At 40.1% G+C, this 26721-nt stretch overlaps 1 protein-coding gene across 1 annotated transcript; it reads right to left on the minus strand.

The window, feature by feature from the left end:
• Positions 1 to 911: 911 nt before the first annotated feature.
• LOC108239800 (protocadherin-17-like) lies at positions 912 to 15709 on the minus strand. Its single transcript, XM_017422748.3, has 4 exons — positions 11870 to 15709; positions 10661 to 10719; positions 10380 to 10549; positions 912 to 1725 (listed from the first exon to the last, which is right to left on the minus strand). The coding sequence occupies exons 1-4, from the start codon at positions 14336 to 14338 to the stop codon at positions 1148 to 1150; spliced, it is 3276 nt and encodes a 1091-aa protein (XP_017278237.1). The 5' UTR covers positions 14339 to 15709; the 3' UTR covers positions 912 to 1147.
• Positions 15710 to 26721: the final 11012 nt, after the last annotated feature.

The following is a 26721-nucleotide window of genomic DNA, read 5'->3' on the forward strand; positions in this document are numbered from 1 at the left end:
GAGCAAACCTTGTAGATCCTTTCTGACGGCAGTTGTGACGACAGCTGAATTTGAAAATAGCACAAGCGTATCCATTGAAGTGATGCACACTTTTAAGGAAAACACAGAGCAGAGGAACTCATCTTCAGTTGGTTGCACTAATCCACAGTGCCTGTTTTTATTTGACCGCCTTAAATATAAATAGCTGTGTAAAATGTCGATTGGTATTGTCTGTAGAAGTCGCTCTAAGATACTAATAAATAACATGTGCTGGTACACGGTGAACAGCTAAAGCTGGCACATTTGTAGAATCACTAGTGCTATCTGTCATCAACACTTAAAAGCACTTTTAAGACATAAATGCAATTCTCTCACATACAACATGACAGCTTCAGAAGTTGTCACCAGTCAAAAATAACTGCCTTCCAGGCGCACAGTGTATACAAATTTAATAAAGTACACAACAGGAACAGTAGCCCACATTACGTGTAAGCACAGCTTATTTTTCACATAAACTGCAGAGAGGACAACAATAAAATACAAATACATTCTTAAAAAATGTAGCTTTTTCTTCTTTTTTTTTTGTAGGAACTTTAAATGGTTTTATGAAAAGGGACATTCCCTGTTGCACCACCATTAACAGTTCATAAGACACTTCACTTTGAATGTAACGTCACTGATATGTATTTCGGTTCCTCGCGATATTCAAAGAAATGGTCCTTACACACTAAATGGAGACAGAGAGCTTCACTGTACAAAAGCAGACAGGACTAGTAGCGTAACAGTAGCAATTTGTTCAATAGCCTCACAAAATTGGAGTCTGAAATGTGTAAAATACAGACATCTAAATTGACAGGTACAGTACACCATGAAAACACTTGAAGTCAGGTAAGCACTGATCCCCTCCCCTGCCCCTCCCTCCCCTCCCGCCCAGAACCCTCACAGCAGTCAAGGACACATATTTCACCTAAACACAACAAGTCACGAACTAAAAACGAAAACGAAACAAACGAACAAAAAAGGAAAACATAGAAAGCAGATGGTTTTTGGTTATACAATGCGTGTTTGAACACCTCTGTGGGTCAAAATAAATCAACTCCTGGTCATCAATCGTGGGTATCATCGTCGGACGCACGGCAGGGGAGAGCGAGCGTGGCCGCCTCACCTGTCAGTTACCGGAGTCCCTCGGGTCGAGAGCACAATCCGACCCCCCGCACTCCTGACTGATGACAGAGCTGTGAATGAGACTACTTGACAGGGACTTGGGCCTGAGCTCGCAGGTCAGGTAGGAGGGCTCCTCCAGCTCGGTGTGCAGCGGGGAGCACTGGCCATCTGGAGGGCCGTAGGCACTGCTGTCTGACGCCCCGTCCCTCTCCTCTTTGGACTCTTGGTTGGCCAAGTCCAGGGGCGTGCTGCTCTTGGTGGGACTGCTAGATGCAGATGGACTCTCTTGTAGCGGTGGACTTAGCGCACGCTGCGATTTTAAGTAAGGTTTGACATTGGCCACAAGGATTGTACTGTCCCGCTGTTCTTTTCCGAACGTGGTGAGGGTTTTTCTGCTGTTGCAGCTGATGGTGCCATAAATCTCTGTCTCTACCATGGCATCCATTCCCACAGGGATGAAAAGGTTGGTGCGATTATCTGCGCTGTCTGCTTGGCTTCCTACCCGTAACTTTGGCATCCAGCATCTGTCAGAATGTCCCAGTGCACGACATTCATCGGTGCAGTGGACTGATTTGTCTTGCTCTGCAAAAACAGTTAAACATTTGTTATTGGAGCCTGCTGGGGTAAGTATAAACAACCCAGAGGAAAATAGAGATGACATTTTGAAGGATGAGCAGCAATATTAAAACACAGCAAACAAACACAAAATTCTTGTCATATTTTAAAGTCTCACCACAAACTGCAGCATCTTTGCCGATGTGTTTTTTTTTTCTTACGTCACTAGAAATTTCAAAATAAAATGGCACCCAGGCTTTAATTTAAAAATGTTTTCTTTATTATTTTTAGAATTATGTGTTTTATTCTCGAAGACACCACCTCTAATGTGATGCTACACAAAATTGTTCAATAGGGAAGTTAATTAGGCCCGTTTTTCTTTTTTTTTTTTAAATAAATAAAGCAAATGAATGATTTGTCCTACTTATGAAACATTTTCCCTCTGGTATTATCAACAACCTGCGTAGGTGTTCTCCTGGAAAATATCATCTGGTGCAGAGGAAGTGATGTTTTTCATTTACAATTCCATCAGATGTAGGTTGTGTTAAAAAGAAAGACTAATTTTAACTCGGCAAGATGATTTTTTTTGCCATTTATAACTAAAAACAGGTGAGTTGAGGTGGTATTAGTCAGAATGTTGTTTGTGCTCGTTAGACTAAGTTTGTGTCACTTTTAGGCATCATCTTCACTCAGCGATTCTCTTTTTTCTTTCCCCGTTTCTTTGAAAAGTTCCTTGCTTTTGTTTCTGTGCGTTTTTAGCTGTTTTTTCATCTCACCTGTGGCGTGTTAACCAGTCATTTCTCTGCCCGTATGCACAGCGTGTCTCACTTCAAATGCCGTACGCCGTGTGCATTCGGGATGTACTTACCTACGAGGTAGTGCAGTCGAAACTAAAAAAAATCTGTCAAAATTATCTCCGTGTTGCACATTTACCCCGTTGCACTCCTGCTGCACATGCTACAACAATTTATCATGCAGAAACACCAGCCGCAACACATCAAACATAAATGCCTCAAAAAACTCTGCCCCTTTGCCAGCTTGCTCATGTCAGTATCAGTTCTGAAGATGCATCCTCCTCCTATTGGCTGAACATTAGTGGGCGCTCCCTGCTCCTGTGTTATGTAGCCAAGATGATGTTCATCCAGGGTGACAGGCGTGCAGCCTTTCCCTCTCCACTTTTTGACAGATCTGAGTGACCACACAGGTACTCGTGGTGGGCTTCATACAACCATAAGGACAAAGACAGAGGTCTTTTACTGAATCAAATTTCCACACCGTCTTTGTGCAATTTTGTGTGATCTTCACGTTTTAGACGTTTCTCTAAGAAGGCTGTGGTCATCATGTCAGACATTTTCTGTTTTTTGTGTTTGTTTTAGCATTTTTGATGGTCTTGTTCCATTTGCTTTAATAAATCAGAATTGCTTCTATAAAGCACTGTTTGTGGCATGCTTTTTTGGAGCCGTTTGAACTGAAAATATAATCCATCCATCCATCCATCCATTGTACCCATTTATAGTGATGGGGTGGGGGTGGGGGTGGTGCTGGAGGCTATCCTAGCTGACATTTGGCGAGAGGCAGGGCATCCTGCACCCTGGGCAGGTAGCCAGATTAACGCTGGAATAAAAATATCCCATCAAAATTAGATTTTGGAATTATAATTTAAACCACATGTACTCATTAGCTTTGCCCCAACCATTTTCGTAATTATTTTAAAAGGAATTTGGTGCATAATCAAAAGCATTTCTTGGCTGTTTCTTTTTTTCCGTTTTAATTTTTCCTTCTTATTTTTTTTTACCCCCCTTTAATTTGTCTGTTATGATGGTGGGGACTTGTGGAGGCAGATTATAAAGCTTGTTGTTTTAAGAGCTCTGTGGGCTTCAGGTAGATTAATCAGATGAGCTTGTTTTAGCAAAAGAATTCAATAAATGTTTTTTAACTAAAACACACTATAAAAGAAATAAGAATGTTAAAACAGAATTAAAAAACTGCATATTTAGAAGGGAAATTTGCAAAAAATATGAACACATTGGGCCTAAAAATGGAATATAATATAAAGTATAAGGTTAACCAGATGAATACTATTTGTCACTTGAAAATAACTCTAAAACTTCACAGTGTTTCATGTAACTATTATATTGTAACCTTTACACCACCTTTAATTTCACATTACAGGGATATTCAGGCACAAATATCTTGATATTTATGCTCGTGCTGCTGCACTGTTTGCGCTTCCAAATACGTACAAAATGCTATATAAATAACCATGTGATGTAAAAATGACATCGGTGTAAAGGTTTATAAAAGAGCAGTCACATGAACCTTCATGATTTTTTTTTAGATTCAACTTTCTTTAAGATGGCAGCAATTTGCATTGGCCTTAGCCCTGCTCAGATTTGCTGTTAGCTTGTCAATCTAGTCAGATTTCAACTTTATTTCTGCAAACCGGGGTCATTCAAAGAGCTATGTACAACAGGTAAGAGATTAATTGGTCATAATCTTTTTAAACAACCCCATTTCAAAAGATCTAAACTATCACTTTAACACCATCATATTGGTAATTGAAGTGGTCCAATAATTATTCCACGACTATTGTAGCTTTATCTTTAATACTACAAACAACACTAACACCTTTATGTACATGCGTATTATTGTTTGTAGTAAAAAGGCAGAGAAAATGGCAAAGCTCTATCTTTGTGCCGTAACTCCCTCCTGCAGATTTCACACCACACCTAATCCTGGAGGCATAAAACAAGCTCACAGAGAACAACACATACAAAAAAAGCAATTTTCATGGCGTTATGATGTAGAGAGTGTCAATTCTTTTTCAGAGACCATTTTACTCAGCTATCAAAATTAATTTGACAATAATGCACCGAGGTGTTTTGCATGTAAGGGCATGAAGCAAAATGTCAAAAGTGTCTTGTAAGTTGGTGGGAAAAAAATAATAGTTTTCCTTCATTTGTTATACATGAAAATGAAACAGCAATTTCATCCTCCTGTTGTTCTTTCTACTGATTTACCTTTACTCTAATAAATGGGTTTTCTTTGCGCTGGTTTCCATGATAGCGGAACAGCTTGTTTCAAAATACACAAATAAAGTCCAACAGTGATCACTGAATTTATTAGAATTTGGTTTCAGTGCTGTATGTATTTTGTGTTTTTGCAATTTGTTTCCTGATAAAATATAAAAGAACTCATAAAACAACTCTGCTCCCCACAGGAACAAGATATCCGTCGTATACCGTGGCAGAAAAAGCACATTTCTTTACACCTAGCTACCCTTTAATCCCTTTCCCCTTCTCCCATACCATTTAAACACAGATAATCACAATATCTCATTCACAGCTTGATGCCACTTTGATCAACTTGTCTGTTTTGCTCGCATGCCATTTTGTGGCATCAAAATCCACAGGCAAGTGACTAGCTGAATGAGGCACTTGATCTTATTCTGGAATCTGGCTCTGATGAGGATAAGCCTTGGAAAAAAAAAGAAGAGAAATCTTCATATCATGTGTTTCTTTCGAGTGAAAGAGGCTACATAGACCCGTTGAAGACAACAGGACCTTTGTGATACACCAGCCTCCGCTAGTTTGGCGGGGGATACACAAAACACACATGCCATCTTGCTGCCACAGCTCCCAAGAGAGGTGGAAATGAGCACCAACATACCACACGAGCCTGTTTGCGAAGTACATGCCACAACTATCACATAGTGCTGCTCGAGTCTATTAACACCTACACAACTGCACCCACACATAACCACAGGGTACGATGAAACTGTTAATTATGCTAGACCGGACAGAGCTAAATTGTGTTGTTAATTTTACATCAGAACTGTTAATGATTTGGAATGGAGGACCAAAAACATTATTTTTCTGCAAACAAAAAGTCAGTTAGGTTACATTTGTTTCTTTTAAATACTCTGTGTCTTTAAACTGTTTGAAAAACAAAATTATTTGGATTAGCGGTTATTTGAGCTCCTAATTGTAGATGGAATTGTTTGGTTTTTTTTGCCTCTGAATGTAGGCTGCTATTCTTCACATGGATGTTTTCTTCATGAAAACCCTAATGTGTGGCAAATGAGACTTTTTTTTTTTTTTCTGGCTTACAACTGGGTGAACACGCAACTATTGCGTTTTATTTTACATAAACTGCACGTCAGTGTAAACCGTTCCTCAAAGCAGCCAGAATAAAGCAGTGCAATTTTACATTTTTAGTAAGAATGATACACTTAAGTGATTCTGATCCAAAAGAGTCTGGTATCTCATTTCATGATGTTTTGTGAGGAGCTGAAAAGCAGTGTTTCGTGTCAAATCACGATCTTTTCCTAAACCTAAGTAGTTTTGATGCCTTACCTGAACTGTGTCCACATTCACAAGGTATGCAACAAAACATCCTTCCTATAAATGAGGTAATGTTCCAACAGTGATGTTTACATAATTGAATATCACATATTACGCGTGTCCAAAGTGTAACCTAAGAGACGATTTTGGTCAATTTCATTCAGCCCGCAGCTTCTATCCTAACATATATTATTCAAGATCCACTAAAGTACTGATCATTTCATGTAAGTTTTAAGGTTAAAAATAATGTTAGAAGAAACTGTTGGCTCTTCGGGGATTTTTACATTATGAAATCAGACACTTTTTTGAAAAAAGTTTGGGCTCCCCTGAAAGCTATACATAATCCCATGTTACTTGTTAGAGAGCATGACTCACACCTACGTTTCATCCCTTGAGCAGAGCCATACATCCTACTTTCAAAACCAAAGTCTTCACTGTATCTTTCAAATCATGTACTATTACACCATTCGACCCCCCCNTATCTAAAAAGTTTGCCTTTTTAATTTTCTGCAGCACTCCTGTTTCGCACTGACTGAAACCTCGGTTATGCAAAGCAGTTGCCAACTTCTGTCTGTGTTGCAAAATACTGTATAAAGTCAAGTGCAATTAAGGTGTAAGCATGCCTACATAATGTGGCGAAAGGAATACTTCACGTCACTTAAAGCAACACTTCAGCTCTTCTGGGGTTCTGTGGAAATGTATAAACAATTAATACTGTTGTAGATAGCTCTTTGAATGCCCCCAGTGTGGAGAAATGGAGTTTAATTCTGACTGAATAGAGGAGCTGATGACTAGTCTGAGCGGGGCCAAGACCACCGTGGATTGCTTCCATCGTAGAACATCTATAATGTATTTATAAATGTTTAGATCACAGTCAAGTTTTGCAATACACTTTCTATGTTTCTATATATTTATTGCAAACAGCAGCAGCAGAACAAGCTCTCTATAGCGTTTCCAGTGTAGCCTGAGTCACTCCCAACTAGATTATCTTAATATTTCTGCAGGAATGATGATGCAATGATATAAACGTTGATCAAATAATGTTTGATCAAAAATTTTGGGATCAGAGTTGTTTTAAGACAGCATCAATGTACTTTGGACTTGGCTTTGCTCAGACCAGTCGTTATCTTGTCACTTCAGTCAGAATTAAACTCTATTCCTTCAAATTAAGGGTATTCCTTTTCTCTTAAATAGTCTTTTTTGTAATTTGCAGATAAACTGATAAAATGTTTTTACTTTTCTTACAGTATACCTGTTACAAATCTCAGCAAATCACAAATCTTTGTGTCAGTTGGCTAATTTACAGATTAATTTGAAGAGTATTATTGAAGTTCTCAAGGTTTCATTAATATTTAATTGGGTATCCTCACATCAGCACAATATAAGCTGTGGACAAAACATTTATTTTCTCTGGCTGAACTTGCATGTTTTCCAATGATTGTTTTGCGTTAATGTTTCTGTCTTGGTATACAGGTCAGGTGATGTTATAATTTCTTATTTATTATCCTTAATACAAACTTCTCTCACGGCATCTTTGCATTTAAAACGAGAGCTGGCTTAAACGACGATTGTGACCACAACACAGTTCTTATGGATTACACTGTGCCACGTGAATTTGTGTTTCTTCCTCTTTCTTCTACTAGAATGAAGAAAAGTATTTAAATAAAAAATAAAAAAAACCAAACAAACACAGAGACATAGGGCAAGAACAATAGGCAAGGAGAAACAAGCAGATGCTGAATTAATTTCCATGGTACCTTTCTGCTGAAGAGCAAACAGATGACGCTGATGCAAAGGGAAGTATACGCTCAGAAGGTAAAGCAACAACGGGGTGAGGTATTTTTGGCATTTGTAGTAGTGTGTTTCAGAACGTAAGATAAAGTAATCGCAGGGCTCCATCAGCATTTATATTTTAAATTGAATTCATAATGCAGCAACAGTTTATGTAAGGCCCTTCATTTAGCATTCTCATTTAAAATGTTTGAATATTTAACATGTTATAACTGTACTGTATATAATATTGGCCAAAAATGCTAGCTTCTGTTGGAAAAGTACTGTTATTTGCTAGTTTGCGTGATTAAAACTATGAATTACTTGATCAAAACGATTAGGTTAATACACGTGCCTCCACTTGTGGTGCTCACAACTTGCATAAATCTGTAATTTTTGTCTGCCTGAATGGATATTCTCACCTTTACGGTTACAAACCCAAGTGAGAGTGTTTGCATCTGTTCTGTCTGTCATTAGCATTCTGTCTTTTTTTTCACACTTCATCCCTGATGTTTTCTTTTTTTTTTACTTCTTTTTTATATTACTTCTAAACTGACTGTGTAATGCGATGACTTTGCGCTGACACCCAACCAAATCTTGACAAAGTGACAAATAGCCGTGATCTTACGGGCAACTGTAAAATAGAAAAACAACATGTTTGCAAAAACAAAGAAACTGGTTGCCCATTATAAATAGAATCAGAGAAAGCCTAGCAACATACCCGCCGTGCATCTGGTGTCTGTGAGAGTGAATAAATATTCAGAGTGCATGATAGTGGAAGCTGCACAGGTGCATATATTACCTGTATCAAAGCAGCCTGGAGACTAGAGGGATGGTAAAGGTAAAGACATAAAAGCAATACTACTTAACCTGCAAGCTTTTGTGTTGGTGCATTTGGAACAAAAAAATTCGGTGGCGTCTCCATTTTGGGTAATAGCGTTATCTTGTCTAAATCTGCAAAATAGTGGCTTTGTTGTTCAATAGATGTACCTGTATTTGTATGTGAGTGTGTGTAGGGGCGTGTGTGTGTGTGAGTAAGAGACTGAAGAAGTGTGTGGGTAGGCGGGTGAGGTTTTTTGTGTGATCGATTCTAAGGCAAAATGCATAATGTGGATCTTCCATCTTGCAGTCTGCAGACACTGACACCGTTTATTGTACAACTGACCAACCCCATCAGTGAGAAGCCAATTTATTCTTACCATTAGGTTTTTATAACTACATTTCTCCCTTACAAACAGAAAGGACATTAGCAAAACATTCTGATATTAAAAGCGTTGCCCCACTTGATTGGATTTCTCTTATCTTACAAAACCAGGTCTATAAATTAACTGGGATTGCAGTCAGGCAAGTGTCACTGCTGCATGAGTGGATATTTGGTTTCATATGAACAAAGCATCTCTTTCAATATCTCTCCATGTGACTGGCCTAAGAACTTTGGGTGAATCAGATTCTGGAGGGAAAAAAAAGTAGCGAAGTGATTGAATTTACACCTCCCACAGAGTCAAGTTTGGTCTGCCATAATTCCTCTTAGCGCACACACAACCACACACTCACACGTATATAAAAGTGAGATAGATAGAGAGGGATTGGCGCATCCTTCTGCCAGCCTCGAGAGTGTTTCCATCTCTACCCTCCTGAGCATGCTGCAAACAAACAGTTCAGAGCAATGTAAATGGTGTGGAAAGTGCTGCATAGGGACATGATGACCACAGCCATTCTCTTCCGAGGTGCAGACGAGGAAATGAAAAACATCGCCACTTCACTCCGGTCCCCGCATTATCTTTTATCTTACCAGTGAGAGTTGCTTTCATGTTTTCAGTTTATATCCACAATAGCTAAATATATCAGTCTCTCTCAGGTCAGCCGGGTGGCAACAGATTGACAGTCGTCTGTGATTATGCTTCTGGCGGCGCGGATCGTTTCAGATTTGTGAAATAAAATGTAACGTTTCTATTTTCAGGTGTAAAGCAAGCTCCCCTCACAAAAAAAAAAAACAGTGCAACCACAGCAAAACCAATAACTGAGAAAAATCTTTCCAAGTAAAAGGTGAAAACAGTCTGTCATGTTACACCAGAAATATCTGTCATTTTGCACTGCAAGTGTCTATCATGCTTCCTTGTTTCTGTCGTGCTTCTTTCTTTCTTTTTTTTGAGTCATGTATGCAGCAAATCTAAGTTCAAATATTGACATGATCAAAAAAGTCACACATTGAAGAACACTTTGCGTGCATATAAGTCCGTTTGATGGTTAAATCAGTCGGAGGATGGTTGAATTTTTTATGTTTGGTCTTTTATCCTTAAACTACCATCTACCTTTCACTCTGTGTGCCTTCATGATATCTTTGAAACTCAGCTCAGGCTGCCTGCAACGTAAAGCGGAACAAAATACCTCGCTGCAGCTACAGCTTCTAATAATAATGATGGAAGACGTCTGCGAAGCGGCTATACCCAGAAGCTGGTAGACCTCAACTTAAACACCCGCAAAAACTGTAGGCACATTTTCACAGCATTAAGTACAAACAATGTCTGCCACGAGAGTCAGTTAGGCATCTTGAAGATGTCCACTCACCCTTCTCAAAAGGCTGGCCATTAACTGCTGCCGCTTTCATCTTGAGGGCCTCCCTGGCAGATGTGTCGCAGTGTGAGCCTTTATTAGTATCCTGGTCACTATCAGCCTGGTCACTATCACCATGGCCACTGTCTCTCAGGCTTGCTCGTTCTGCATCCTTAAATGTTGAGCTGCAGCAGGATGGAAGGAAAGACAAATAAAACGTAACTTAATGTTACTTCTGAGTGAGAATCTCCCCCTTTGATAGCCAGACTCAGGAAGTGTTTGGATGCTGCTCTTACCTTTGAACAAATGGCTGCCTGCTGCCAGAATAATTGGGCTCTGAGGAGAAATTTTCTGTCTAGAAATGAAAAGGGGAAAACAACAATATGCAGTGACCATTTTTGAACAACAAACCTAAATAACATGAGATCAGACAGGGAAGGGAAATGTCCTTGTGTGGCTTTCGGACATTTTAACGTGTTTGTGATGACACCCGAATGATATCTGTAAACAACCACGGGCGTCTGCCAGCGAGGACGGAACTACAACAGCAAATCTCCATTGTGACCATATGTGTTCGCCTTGGCAAGGAAAAGACTTAGCATTAGCCTCTGTCATTAGATCCTTTTTCCCTCTATCTTGAAAGTAATGTGTTTGTGCTGATCACACCCACATACCCTAGTGACTGGTGACAGTGCCAGGCCTTGTCATCTGTGTTATCATCTCCAAATGAGACAGTACTGGATATTTACATCATTTGCATCAGATAATTCTGCTGTGCAAAACAGCACTACAAGCCCATGCTGTCAAATTAGCATGTTAGCTGGCTCGAGCATCCAACCCTGCCATCTCTACAAGGCAAGGCTGGAACCTATTAATGGCCCCATCGTGCCAACTTTGGACGCGGATGGGTGAATCTGGCCCATATTTCTGGTGGGGACCGAAAAAATACGATTGTAAGGTTATGCTGTGTGCATCTAGCTGTCTGGTGCACATTGGTTCAGTAATGTGATCGGACAAGCTGCTCAAACACCTGTCCAATCCCACATTTCAGGCAAGGTTTTGTTTTCGCTCTACGGCAGTGAATCTGGCAGGGTCGCAGCAGCCTTGTTCAAGACTCACACTGTTTGCATGTCTAACTGAGTGGACTCTCAGATTATGAAAACCAACTGTGCCATTCTGCGAGAACAAAAACTTACAATGGAGCAGTTTGAAAGTGATTCTCAAATGCAGACAGAGAAAAAGAGACTTTTTTTTTTTTTTTAGGACATAGCAATTTAAAGCACATAATTACAGTTCAACAGGAGGTTGTCATATCATGCTTTACATGCAGAGACTATACCATAGTTTCAAAATGTGAAGAACAAAAATGAGAATAATCAGTTCACAGTGCCAGTTTCTCTTTTTCAGTCACTTTTTTTTCTCTTTTGACAGATTTGTAAGGCAAAGCAGTATGTGCAGATAAGTGAGAATGAAGGACAGATAATATAGTGGAGCATCCTTCTTACCTGTATCACTGACATCCTATTCGCTGGAGTGTCTGAGCTGAGCCCTGCGAAGCTGGAGTGGCACCCTGACCTAGGCACAGTCAGGCTGTTCGAGGTGGTTTTTAGGTACATGACCTCTGACCTGGGCAGCGTGAGCGGCAGAGGGCTCTGGTAGTCAAAACATATTGGTGAGGTGATCAGTGACGGGCTGCTCACCACATTCATCCGGCTCGCAGAATCTCTTTCCTCCATCTCACTCTGCACCAGCATGATGTCACTCTTGTTGATCCTTTTCTTTTTTCCCTTTCCCACTGGAGGATTGGAGTACTCAGCCATGCGGCAGTTATAATTCCCAGTCTCCTTATCTTGATGCTTGGACTTGACAGCGATGGCGGTCATGACGGCTAAGAGCATGACAGAGATAATGCAGAGGGTAACTATGAGGGGCAGGGACACATCCCAGTGCTGCTGTTCCCCACTCGCGCTGGAACCCCCTCCTGCTGCTGCTTCCGTGTTCGCCTTAATGATCAGCTTAGCCACAGCAGATAAGGGGGGCTTGCCATGGTCAGTTACCTTTACCACCAGCTCAACCACTGGGGCAATCTCCTCCCAAAGAGCATGGGCAATTCTGACCTCTCCTCCCACCGGATCCATCTCAAACAGGTGGTCGTCATTCCCCTCTGTGATCTCGTAGGTTAAATGTCCACTTTCTCCGTGGTCATGGTCCACTGCTTTCACTGTAGCGACTATGTAACCAATACCCACATTTCTAGGCACTGGAATTTCAGCTGTATCATTTTGCAGAAGAGGTAAAATGATAACTGGAAGATTGTCATTGACATCAAAAATGTTGACCCTGACACTAGAGGTGCTCTCCATGTGGGGAGAGCCTCCGTCTTTAGCCTGAACTTTGAACTCAAAGGATTTTGTTTGCTCATAATTGAAAGAGCGTGAGGCATAAATGGCCCCGTTGGTGGGATTTACAGACACATAAGTGTACACTGACACGTCTCCTATGTGGGATGGCAGTATGGAGTATGACACTGTTCCATTTCGACCCACATCTGGATCGTGGGCCAAAACGGAGCCCAGGTACTCCCCTGGGATGTTGTTCTCAGGCACCTGTAACGCATACAGTGTCTTTGTAAAGCGTGGGGCATTGTCATTCTCATCTAAAATTTTCACAGTAAAAGACCTTGTGTTGTTCAGAGAAGGGATCCCATTATCTCTTGCGACGATTGTTACGTTGTATTCGTCTTTTGCCTCCCTGTCCAAGGGTCTGTCTGTGAGCAGAGTGTAAAAATTATCATTGTTTTCTTGCAGTCTGAAGGGGACATTTCCCAGCACCCGGCACTGAAGCTGACCGTTACGTCCTGAGTCTTTATCCGTCACTCTGACCAGAGCTATGACTGACTCTGGAGGAGCTGCCTCACTGATGGCCCCCTGCCGGACAGAGACAAAACTTATTATTGGCAAGTTGTCGTTCTTGTCGAGCACTTTGACTGTAATTTTACAGTGGCCTGGTATCGGATTGGGCCCCAGATCTTTTGCCTGCACATCAAACTCGATGATTGGATTCTCCTCAAAGTCTATTTCTCCCTGGACCTTGATGACGCCAGTATTTGGATCTATGGAGAACAAATCTTGTATTCGCTCAGATGCGTATCCAGTAAAGGAATAGACCACTTGCCCGTTGCTTCCCTCATCTTGGTCGGTGGCATTCAGGTCTATAAGCACTTTTCCAGGGGGTGAATTCTCAGGAATCTCTAGCACATAGGAGGATTTTTCAAAAACCGGGCTATTGTCATTCGAATCAGTCACTCTGACGTTGATCTGCATTGAGCCTGATCTTGGATACTCCCCACCATCGATTGCAGTGAGAAGCAGAGTGTGATGGCTCTGATCCTCTCTATCCAGAGGTCTCTGAACCACCAGCTCTGGGTAAATAGTCCCGTCACCCCTCACTTTTAAATCCAACGAGAAGGTATTGTAATCATCTCTTGTCACCTGATACGTTTTTATCCCATTTTCCCCAGAATCGGAGTCATGTGCAATAGTCAGAGGGAAGCGTGTCCCAGCAGCTGCGTTTTCTGAAATATCAATATTCACATGATCTGAGGGAAAACTGGGCGAGTTGTCGTTTATGTCCTGTATGTCAATCTTGATCATGCAAATCTCCTTGTCGTTGGCAAACACCTCCATGGAGAGCTGGCACTTTGGGTTGCGCCTGCACAACGTCTCCCTGTCAATCCTTTGTTTGGTGAAAATTAGTCCACTCTCAGGGTCAACATCCACCAGATGCGGTGCAGAATTCTCCAGCACTCTGAAGTTCGATTTCTTCCCTCTCTCCATCGTCCCATAGCCGGCGTCTTTCGCGATATTGCCTATAACAGTTCCAGGTCCTTGCTCCTCAGGGACGGAATAATTCAGATTTTTCAATGTCAGGGCTTTTACCCAGAGAAGAAAGAAAATGGGTACAGAGAGACGCATCCCTTCAACTAGATATGCAGCAGTGGTAGAAAAGAGAAAGGGGGGAAAAAAATCCTCTTGACTTTCAACCTGTTGATTATGGCAAAGCTAGAGAACTAAACCCACAGCAGGCATGTGGTTTACTCTGATCTCACACTAATTAGGTATTAAACTGATTCATGAACCTCTTCTCGTTTTAATTGGTATCCTAACCTCTTTTTTTTCATGCCGTGCGGCAGGTAAACAAAGATGACCGCTAGACGACACCTGATGTATGAATAAAATATCAAATTCAGCATCCTACACAAGGAATGCTTTGTTGTTTTGTGTGTTTTCAAATAACGGAGGGACTTAATGAATAATCCATGACTATAAAGTATTCATATTCCCAGCCGCATCCAAGGTTAAAGCGTTTTGAGTCTGGTTGTGAAGGTTACAGACCGCACGGCTTACAAAAAGCGCATTGCCCTCATATGCGACATCTACACCTAGGCTACAGCAAACACTGACACGGCCATTCAAAATGCAGCATTGCCCCCCCCCCTCCCTCCTGATTGTTACCATTCACAACACATGGACTTTTCTCCCCCCCTCCCTGTGCGGCACACTGTTGCATCCGTCCGTGCTGCACAGCCAGCCCCTCTCCATGCCGCAACACAAAAAGAAAGTGGGATAAAAAGCGGGGAGGATACTACCGAGCTTGATCCTCTCCTGTCCAACCTTTTGTGTTCCCGTCATTCAAGAGCATCCGCCGACTTTTGCCCGATGATTGTCCTATAATCAGCCCAGTAATCCCATAATAATCCAGTCCAATTGGACCCCTCGCGTCCTCCAGTCGCACCGGCTCTCCTCCTCCTCCTTCGCCCGCAAGACGCCGCGAGGAGCAAAGAAAAAGAGAAGATTTGATCAGAATTAATCGCTCCTTCTTCTTCTTCTTCTTCTTCTTCTTCTCCTCCACCTCCTCCTCCTCTTCCTCCTGCGCTCAGTCACAGTTCTCTCCGCGTCAACTGTTGAAACCCGCTCTCCTCTCTCCCCCTGCGAGCCGAGCTGACCGGAAACCTCTCGAAGCCTTTACAACACACTCCTGTGTGCTTCCGAGCGCATTTAACATACTTTCTGATCGTCCTCCAGGCGGATGAGTGAAGAGTGACAGATCTTGCCTTGAGGGGGAAGTGGGAGGAGGAGGAGGGGGGGTTCCAATAGGGGTCTGGCTGGCAAGATCGCAGGAAGAAGAAGGGCTGTTCTAGTGCTACGTGATTCATTTACTGATGTGTGTGCGCGCAGCAGCAGCATCAGCATCAGAGGTGGGGGGGTTGGATGTTGCTCCCAATACGTGTCGATGTGAAGTAGGGATTATAGATAGATTGATGAAATGTGTCTGGCGTGCAGGAAGGAAAAAAAAAAAAAAAAGAAAAAACCAAAAGAAACAAAAAGCAGCAAGACAAGTGGTCATTTTTTTAAGGGGAGGGGGAGAAGCGGAACAGATGGTGGTGTGGAAAATGTATAAAAGCTGACAAAATGTTTGGAGAACTGAGAGGGCTGTGTTCTAGGTGTCATTGAAGCTCCTTAGGTATTCATTACAAAGATTCCCTTTAATTATTAAAAACAACAGACTCACACCTGTCTGTTCTGCTGGCCTCCCTTGTTGTCATCACTGGTTTGGAGGAAACTCAATCACAGGAGATGAAAAGGAGAGAGGACAGACTGTGGATGTTTTGCAGGATAATCTCTGTAAAGGACATGCTTATTCCTCTGAAAGAAACAGGGCTTATTTCACAGCTCAAATATCACAGCTGTTGGTATAACCTGCCGTATGCAGCGATCACATTCGCATCCAATAGCAGATCCACATCAATCTCATATCTCAGGAAAAAAAAAAAAAAGATGGACTGACATTTAGTTCACTCAGCATTTCAACAATATGACATTTGCATTTTTATTCTCACTTGACCAGATCTCTGTGACGCGAGATGCGGGGACCCTATATTCTGAGCGGAAGTTGTGTCAACACGAGGGCAAGACGACTGTGGCCCACTTCCTCCTTTAATTCCACGTTACCCTGGATCGAAATCAACCTTGAGTTGCTCCAGAGTTCATTTTCATTGTCTGAAACATGGCTGCTTTCCTCCTCTGGGGAGCATCAACTTTGGCTGGCCGGGGTGCAGCCTGCATAAATTGGCCATTTCTGCAGGTAAGAGATAAGGACAACAAAGGGAAACTAATTATCATTCAGTCTATGTTAAAACCTCAGGAAATAGCTGCTATTGACGATTGTGTCTGCATTGTCACAGTCGTACCATTTAATATGATCTGAACTCAAAATGAGTGGGGGGTTTAAGTCCATAATAAATAGGCCTCCTTCTAATGTGAGGCTCTGGCTGCTTTGTTCTTCTAAAACCAGACAACTTTGTCTTGGATAACTTCCTCTAATGAGACCACAGCGCCTGACCTGCTGTGAAATGCAATTTTTGCAGCTTTTTCGGGGGGCTGTAAATAAACAAACGGATGCATCAGGTGGTTCATGACGAATTGATTTTTACTTGAAAGCACATTATTCTGTCGCCGTAAAACCATACCTGTTGTTAATTCCAGGTGGAGATGACAAACAGCGGCCATGCTCCATTTAAGCACACTTGTAATATCTTAGCATCTCTCTCGTGTGATTCACTTACCACTCTGTGCGAGTGTGATTAAAGGTGAGATTAAATTGTTTATCATTCTGTTTTTGCTCCCCGTCGCTGGTTGCACTTCAAGCCTGCACACAGGAATACTGATGGTGGGGAGTGGGAAGGATGATCAAGACGAGCCACTGAATCTCGCTGCAGAGCAAACGAGGGCCAAACCAAGTTCTGCTTGGAACAAATCTCTCCGCAAAACATTTTGTAAACATATCAATTACTCAAATGAAAGAGAATCCACAGAGACAGAAACACAGAACACCTTCAGAACTGTGAAACACTGGGTGAACAAATGATTAAAATGCAACGACAAATCCATATATTCAGCCTGGATCTCGATGCTGTAGTATCTATCTCGTAGTAATCTTTATTCTTATCTTGTAATAATGATTCACATTTCTGTATAACCCCTGTGTCATGACTCCTCTGCAGAGTACAAGTCTTAAAGGGACAGTTCATTAAATTTAGCTTGCGAAACCCCCTTTTTCCTATCCTTGTAACAAGCCATGCAGAAAAATTTAATTTTACGTGTCAAGGTTTTGAGAAGTCCACTCCTGAAACTTCTGTTCTTTTTTGGGGAGAAACAGAGATCTGTGAATTCTTTCGGAGTGGCCAGTTTTTTTTTTCTTTCTTTTTTAGATGTGTTTTTGTCGTTGTTCGTAATATTCTAATGCTTTGAGAGCTTAAAACGAAATTCACTTCACTGATGTTCTGTCAGGGTGACTGCTGAGATCTAAACTAAAGCAGCGAGAGCTTGCATTATTTGGAAGAAAGTGTCAGAAAGATCATTTTCCTCTGTTTAACGAGTGTTTGGAGGTGTGCACTTTGTTCTTTTTAGAGGATAAGTATCTATATATTTTCGTACCGCCAACAAATCGAAACAAAAGGAACAGAACATGCTATGAACTGATCCTGCAAACAAGTGTTTCCTTAAATACATCAGAAAGCTGTTTTTCTCAGTAAACGAATTGCTCTTTTTGTTTGCCTCTTCACATGAATAAGAGATTACTGGCAGTAAAGCGTAAAACAAACTCCAGCAAGAGCTGAATCCCGAGTCTAATCTATGACAACCTTTTAGAAAGTTAAGGGAAAAAAAAAACTACAGTTTCATTTAACATTGATAGCCACAATTCACTTTGATATATTTTGTGTCAAAGAAAGTGCCTTCAGAGCCTGAAAATACCCATGCAACAGTTTCATAAGTCTTAGTGAATGATGTGTAGGTAAGTGAATAAATTAGGTACTCTGTCAGAGCACATTTACCAGACACACTCAACAAAAACTACCCAATTGCACCTTTAGGGATACAAACGCTTGTAACTGGGGTGGTACCCTCAAAGGTACTGTTCTTGTACCCTTGACAGTGGGTACTTATCATCAGATGCAGAGGAAATCCAGTCGTCTGACAGGAACCTGGAATTTGAAGCCAGAACAGGCTCGGCTTCCCTGTCGGCTGGTTCCAGCACAAGTTTTAAGTCCCGAATGTTTGTAGACGGTCCCTTTCCAGCTTTTTCTTTCCCCGTCCAAGCTGAAAATGAAACAAAGCACAACACCTGCTGCACGTAGACACCAACGTCACCTGCGTGTACAGTTTACTAAACTGAGGAAATGGATTCTTTCTATCTCAGTTTTACTTTTTACCCATAAACCCTGGGTGGCTTTGCACAAATAGGACATTACCCTTGTTTAAAAAAAACATCTCAGCTGTTTGTTTTTCTGGATATGAGTCTTGTAGATTCCCATAGTATGTTCAAATATTAGTAATTTGAAATATATTTAGCTGTAATCCGTTCTTTCATGCTTAAAAGAAAGGTCATGCAATGCCATGTTGTGTGTGGGCGAGCAGGCATTACTTAAAGCCCCACACACTTAGTGCACAGCCTTTGGATTCAAAAATACAACATGGCAGCAGGAGCTTGTGGCTTCACTTCCCAACAACAGAAGAAGAAAGCAGTCAATGTCTATTATTATCTTAAATGACCAATGGTACTTATTGCTTTCCTTGTAGCCTGCACATTTTAGAGATCAGTATTGTGTGGTGGAAGCCATGCACCCTAGAATACCAAATTACAAAAAGGAACCCTTAAAAAGGTACAAAAATGCTTTAACAAGTATTGACCATTTTTTTATACAAAGTTCTTAGTTTACAAACATCTGACAGAGGTCTTGTTAATTCAGCATAGTATTATTTAGGTGTCTTAGATATATTAGGTGCCAAGTTTTCTCTGAATGGGATTTGACCCCCTGATTTTCTCATCCTGGCCTAAGAACGCCTTGGAATCCTCCTGGAAAAGCTGGAAGTGGTGGCTGTGGAAACAGATATCTGGGCCTCCCTGCTCAACCTGCTGCCCCCATGACCTGACACCAGAACAAGCAGCAGATAACGGATGGATGGATGGATCTTCTTATCCAAAGGCAAGTAACAGTACCGCTGATCTAAGCTGCTGTAATACAACTATCCACCCAAAGATTCATTTTATTTTACCCACTTCTCCTTTCCAGGTCACGGGAAACTGGTGTCTATCTCCAGCAGTCACTGTGCAAGAGACAGGGGACACCCTGGACAGGTTGTAAGTCCATCACAGGAAGCGAACCAGCAACCTTCTTGCTGGGAGATGAGAGCTCCAACCACTGCTCCGCCGTGCCGCCCATAACACAAACATATATGTTTTAATTTAAACATCGGCTACAAATTAATGTCAGAATAATAAATAGAACGGTTTATAAAAATTCTGTTTCAAGATGATATAATTAGACTTTCTGCGAAAGATTATTTCCACAAAGCCTTGAAATAAGTAATTTGACTTTGTTTTGACCTGCTACATACTTAACTCGCAAACATTTCCTTTTTATGTTTGCGTAAAATGTAATTTGGGAGGTTTTACATTGGCTTGAAAGCATATTTGCTTTTGTAAATTATAGTATACAAAAGCAGCTTCATGAGAGACTCAGTTGACACTGTTGCACTGGGTGGCATGTTGCTTCATTAGGATGAACATGAGAGCTGTTGTTTATTTTTAGTCAATCCCACATCCACCACCCTGCTGTTAGAATTCACTGGCATACCAAATGTGCATTAATCTGCAGCTGAAAATAGACCCCAAGAAATGCCCTATTTACCAACAAGTCCTCCAACCCCGCAGCCAAATAGGTCGTTTGCTCTGACCTTCTGATACAACCCAAAAAAGCAAACGAGTCGCAGAGGATATAGGCCACGAACGGAGACGATGAGCGTTAACTGTTTCACTGGCAGCCTCCTCGTATAGGTCGAAGCATTTTTAGGGTTAGAATTTCTAATTTGCCAAAATCTTGATCTTGATTGTGGTTTGTGTGACGCTAACTTCTTCATTAAAATAACAGAGCCTTCAGTAATGTTTTTACAGTAACCCACACACGCATTTAAAAATAGGGAATGACAATAATGAAAAGGAGCAGGAGCCTCGCAAGATTTGCAAAATCCCAATCACAGGGAATTTTGTTTATTTATTATTTTTAAATTTGAATGTAGAATCATAATCTCTAAATGGCTTCATCTTTGGCAAAGGTGGAGAATGTATTACATAAATTAAAGAGAAATGCAACTAGGTTCAGTGCAGCGAATGCAATTTAAAGTGATAATTCAGACCTTTTGACGAAAGGCTCTGTGGAAAGGTTAGGAACAATTACTGTCTTACCTGTTGTAGATGGTGTAGCTTTTGAGTAACTTCAACTCGGACCTTTGTTCATATTCAGCTTTTACACAAATACAGAATTCTTCGGTTATTTGCAAGCCTAAATAGTTGCAGCAAATACCTGTAGCACTTCCTGTACAGCCTGTGGTACTTCCTGCAAAAATATAATCAAATATTTCTGCTGTAATAAGCAGGCAATATGAGACTGACAGTGATGTAAAGGTTTCTGGGATAGCATTTAAATGAATCTCCGACATTTTTGAGATTGGAGTTGTATACACTACAGTCTTAGCCCTGCTTGGACTGACTGTTAGCTTGTCTCTCTAGTCAGGAATAAACCTTTTCTTCAAACTGAGGTTGTTCAAAGAGCTATCTACGGCTGGTAGGCTATTAATTATTCACAACATTTCCACAAAACTCCACTTCAAAAGGTTTGAACTCTCCTTTTAGACAAATAGATGATAATGATAAAAATTACATGACACCATACTTTGAACATTAGAAAAAGAAAAAAAAAACTAGAGAACGTCTTAAAGAAAGGTAGCAATTTATCAAATCCGCTGTCAGACAAATCACGATGTTGAAGTTCCCTTTTTAATGTTACGTTTATTATTGCGTTTTAAAGATTTGATCTCCCAGCACACTCTTTGTCTGCAGTCTTCAGCAAAGTTAACACTATCTGCCTCTTTCCTCAATGATCTAACCTTTATAGGTTAGCAGATACATTAGTGCCTGAAACACACATGGTTTTGCATTTATTTTACCCATTTTGAAAATATCTAGTTAGAATTTACTGCACATTCGGAGTCAAATGAAGTCAATAGTGGGTTCTTAATAAGTAATTATAGCCTATAATATACCAGAGGTAAAGAGTCTACTGAAACATGGGAAAACTTTGTCAATATTGTCAATATAAAGATGTTTTTGCTTCTCTCTCTTAGCGTCAGCAGGAGTTTGATTTGCCTGCTGGCATCACTGATATTAGTTCAGCGATCTGATTTATTGGGCGAATATTGTTGTGATGCACAAATAGTTCATCCAGTCCTCTGTTGTGTCTCTTTTGAACTCGTCTGCCCTTTTTTTTCAGATGTTTCCGCACAGAGTCCCCCATACGATCATCTTTTCGAAAGTCATTTATATAAGAAAGACGATTTCTTTGATAAGACTGGAAAAAGAAAATCAGCAAGTATCTCTCCAGTTAATATCTAGCGTTCAGCACAGCTATGGTTTAAACTCTGCTGTGCTTGTTGTTTCAGGGTTAAAGAGCAGATTCCATGGCTGGTTGAGTCTTTTTATTCATTTATATAACCTTCCCTTAACCTGGAATTACTCCTAAACCTAAACCTTTTGACCACTTAATGCTTGGCCAGACGTTGAAACTACTTCCAGTATATTAGCCTTTTCCCCAGGCTGCATGGTTTTCTTATTTCACCTGCAGGTTTGCTCCCTGTACGAAGGCACATTTTACCCAAACAGTTTTAAAGGCTCTTTGAGGTTTATAAGAACTTGGAAGCTTCCCAAAAGACAATGTACATTTATGGACTTTTTCTCTGTTTGTAGCTGCAGTGTTGTTAGGAACCCTGAGGTGAAGTAAAATCCAGCTGGCAGGTGGTGAATCACATATTGTGTTTATAATTACTGGGCTTTAATGTCAGTCTATTTTTTGTGATTTGTTTAAGTTTTTAGAAACTAGCAAAAAAACGTGTTCGTTCAACAATTGCAGTAATTTCTTACTTTCTTATTTTATCCATTGCAAACTTATTTCATATGATGTTTTGTGTCTGTGCATATGTGCATGTGCATGCCGCTGGGCAAACTTTCATCGGATGAACATCTTCGACTGATCAACCCGATTCAAGATGACCGCCACAGCTAATCAACCTCAGCAAACACAAAAATTGCTTTTTATTCAACTTTACAGATACTGAGCTACAGTTTGGTGTGGTAGTAGTTGAAAGTCATTCACAACACATACTTCGAGTGCTAACAGATCGCGTGAGATCTAAAAATATCGTTATTTGTTTTAAGATTTGAGCATTATAACTCCATTATTTTTCAATATAAAAACCTTAGATTAAACCTCTGGCATGAAAGGTGGCAGGCGATGTGCATTTTTTCAAGAAATGCTGGTTCTTTAATTATATATCATGATTTACTCTGAAGCTTGTACATCCCCACGTCAGTCTGGGTAGTTGCTGCATCGTCTGATCTTGCTCTGAATTGAGAAAACAAGAAGCTTTCATAAATTTGCTTTGATTAGTCCTTTTGATTTGTCTTAAAATGTTTCATTTTGTACTGACTTTGTGTGTAAGTGAGCTGTTAAATCATTCAACAGCTTCACCTTTTAACATTCTTAATGACTATTTTTATATTGGTTGGATTTGTCTTATTTTCATCAGTGTAGTTTTCAATGCAGCTAGCATGTTCTCAAATTCAAATCACGCTCGACTGCCAGATGTAGAATATTACTCTTCCACTTCCTTCTTTTTTTCCCCCTCCCCTAATGTTAGGTTGTCTGCTTTGTCACCTGTTGAATAAATGCAAATGTTCAAAAAAAAGTGTCTAACTTCATTGTTTTCTGCATTAAATACAAGTAAAGAGTGAACACATTCCTTTATTTTTATTGTTCTACACACCGGCACAACCAGATATTAACCTTTCACCACCGGTCATAAGTCAGCCATCTGACAGTTGTTTACGTGAGTCTCCTAAATCCACCCAAATAGCCGAGCTGCTAGCTTCCCTGTCTGTGTGTGCAACAAAAACAGCCTAACACATCTCACAAGCCTTGTTATCATGGTACATGTCGAATAAATTATTTTTGTTACAGACCAGATGTGGATTTGCATATAAATGCAAATCCTCAAGGGTCAAAATGCCAGCTCTCCAACATTTCGATTCTGAGTCAGAAACTCAAGAGCCAGGCCTCCCTCTGCAGAGTGTCGGAGGTTAAAGGGTTTAGGGTTTTTTTTGTTTGTTTTTTTTTTTTTTTTTTGGTGTTGGGTTTTTAGAGAAACTCCTCTGTGATTCCAAAGTTTAAACAAACGGTGTGCAGAAATTCTCCAAATATACATGCTGAAATTTGAACACATTTTGGAATTTTTTACAACATTCTTTGTTTTTGTTGGTGGTAAAAATAATCGTTAGGACCTTTTGAAGTGGGATTATATGGGGAGATTATGAAAATTAAATATCCTGTTGTGCATAGCTGTGAGCAAGAAATGAAGATTAATTCTGACCAGACTGACACCTTCACATCACATGATTAATAATGTAGAATTCAATACTTATTTGTAAGCACAAACAGTGGCAGCCTGGAGCACTTCCAACTGGATTCTCATATTTTTGCAGGAATAACTATGCAACACAAAATTGATGGTGATGTAAAGGTTTAAAAAAACAGCATTTGAATGGACTGCTCTTAATATTTTCAGACTGAAGTTGGTAAAAGACAGCAGAATTCCACTTTGGTCTTGGCCCCGCTAGCTGTTAGCTCGTCAGTTCGGTTAAACTTAAACTCTATTTCTCAAAACAGTGGCTGTTCGAAGTGCTACCTACAACAGGTAAGATGTTTGTTTATGAACCGTTTACAGAATCCTACTTCAGATGACCTAAACTATCCCTGCGATATTAAATTTAAGGCAAGAAGCTACTAAGCTATACTAAAGTGATTATGGATGCAGAATGGGTTTATTTTGAAGATTTATGCAAATTTGTACTAAATCTCCCAAATTGCCTGCTCATCAATCAGTCAAATTTAAACACTCGGCACATTAAGACTAAACAGGCATTTTTGAAAAGAATTCACATTTAGTTCTAACATTTCAGGCTGAAATCATGAATAAAATTATAAGAAATAAGAAAACAGCCATATAACCTCAGGTGGGTTGACTGACAGTTCCTGCGTTCCTGCATTTGCAAGCTGGAGCTCGAACATTTAATTTTGTTCACGGGTCTGAGTCGTATGGATGTTTCTGAAATGGTCCTGCTTGCTGTTGAACGAGTCAAAATGTCAGTCAGTCAAAGATATTGAACAGGTATTATTAGGCTTTATTTGGTTGAGTTTTTTTTTTCTTCTTTTTTTCACTGCATAGATCTTGTCAGAGTACTTAACACAATACAGTCTATTTCAGCCCATTCAGTCATTCCTTTCTACTTCTAGATAATAATAAAAATTTAAATGAGAGATGGTAATTTACTGCATATTTTACGAGTGACTAAACAGTCATACATTATGAATATACCAGCAAATCTATACTATCGAACATTTAATCAAGAACATTTTGTTAAGGATCCTGGAACTGTATAACAAATTAGAGCTGTAATTGTAAATAGCCTGAGCTGCAAAGACTACAGTATTGCAAGAATAAGGAAGAATTACTCTCCCAGTAAGGATGCATCGATTATTCATCCCATTAATGACCTCGTGTCCTGACTTGTTAAACCCGAACGCTCCAAAACGTACCACGCAACTAAAGAGACTGCAGGACAAGTTCACAGCACATCCTCAAAGTTAATATATTTTCTGATCAAACAAAGCGCTGTATTGACTTTATTTTGTGTATTTTTCTTAGTGAGTGTTTGTGGAATTTTGATTCAGGCTTTCAACAAGACTTGGCAGCTCAACTGAAGGCATTGTTTCGCTCAGAGAAGTGTACAATGACGAAAAACGTGTTCAAAAGTTTTCAATTTGGCAAAAAATAAAATGAAGAGTCTACATTTCAGAAATAAAAAAAGAGTCTACATTTCAGAAATTCATAAACACAATCAAAAAGTGAAGACTGCCCTGAAGTTAGATGTTTGAGCACAGGTTTACAAAGTTCACATTTTATAGCACAGGTTGGAAATTTGAGTCAAGATATCAACAATCCACTTTGGTCTCAGCTCCACTCAGACTAGCTGTTAGCTCGTCAATCTGGTCAGAATTAAACTCTGTTTCTCCAAACTGAGGTCATTCATACAGCTATCTACAACAGGTAAGATATTAGCTGCTTGTAACCTTTCCACAGAACCCCACTTCAGATATATCTGAACTATTCCGTTCAATGTTTTGTCCTGGATTCTTGTCATTTCATCAATAAAAGAACACATTCATCGACCTCTAAGATAGAGAGATAAAATCATTAAAAACGAGGACAAGAATCACAGATCATCAGTAAACAATATAAAAATCATTTGGCCTGTAAGAGTCGATTTAAAAGAAATTGATTCCACTTACAGTAAAATTACAATAATTGCCTGATTGAGTCCACAACACCATCTCTGCAGTTTCCTGTAGAAGCCACTGGTTTCACCTCCCAAGAAGGAAGTCCACGATCACGACACAGAGCCATCACTTGAGAGAATGCAATCTGATGAATCTGACGATTCAGGGCATGCAATAACTCCCAGAGCTGTGCTGTAAAATGTTCAATACAATATCACACAACATGGCATGATACAATGTGAGAAAACATGATACCAGATGCTTTATTGTCCACTTGTGGAAATTGTTTTGGACTTAGTACAGTCCCAATAGTTGCATTCACAAAAAAGCCCCAATAAAATAAAACCATTGAAACAATTATATTATACAAATATAATCCACCAGTTGGACTTTTATGTTTATGCACACCCGAACACAAAAGTTCATTTGAAGCATAAATATAATTTAATAAAACCCACTTCTTATTCATTTGAATATTTCACTTTATATAAAAAAAAAAACTTTACTGGTATGAATTCACTGAGCAGAAATAGGTATGAAATTAGATTATTTAATTTTATTTTTGTGAATAGACTCAGATTTATGCATATAACTTTTCATTAGGAGGTTTCTTTTGTACTCCAGCTTTTTTCTGTTTTGCTTAATGAAGTGAGAGAGAGAAAGTTTCCCTGAGACGCTGCGAGAGCTTCTATTTTTATTACAAACAGTTTCCAGAGCCATACCATAAAGACATTTCTTTTCCTGTCTGAACATAACTCAGCAAGTTTGAAAAATGTAAATATTTAATAGGAGACAAAGCGTTAAAAAAAATATTGCATCAGGCAGGACCCAAAATCAGGTTTTCTGGTG

This window comes from Kryptolebias marmoratus, linkage group LG6 (assembly GCF_001649575.2).
Source record: "Kryptolebias marmoratus isolate JLee-2015 linkage group LG6, ASM164957v2, whole genome shotgun sequence".
Classification (NCBI taxonomy): domain Eukaryota; kingdom Metazoa; phylum Chordata; class Actinopteri; order Cyprinodontiformes; family Rivulidae; genus Kryptolebias; species Kryptolebias marmoratus.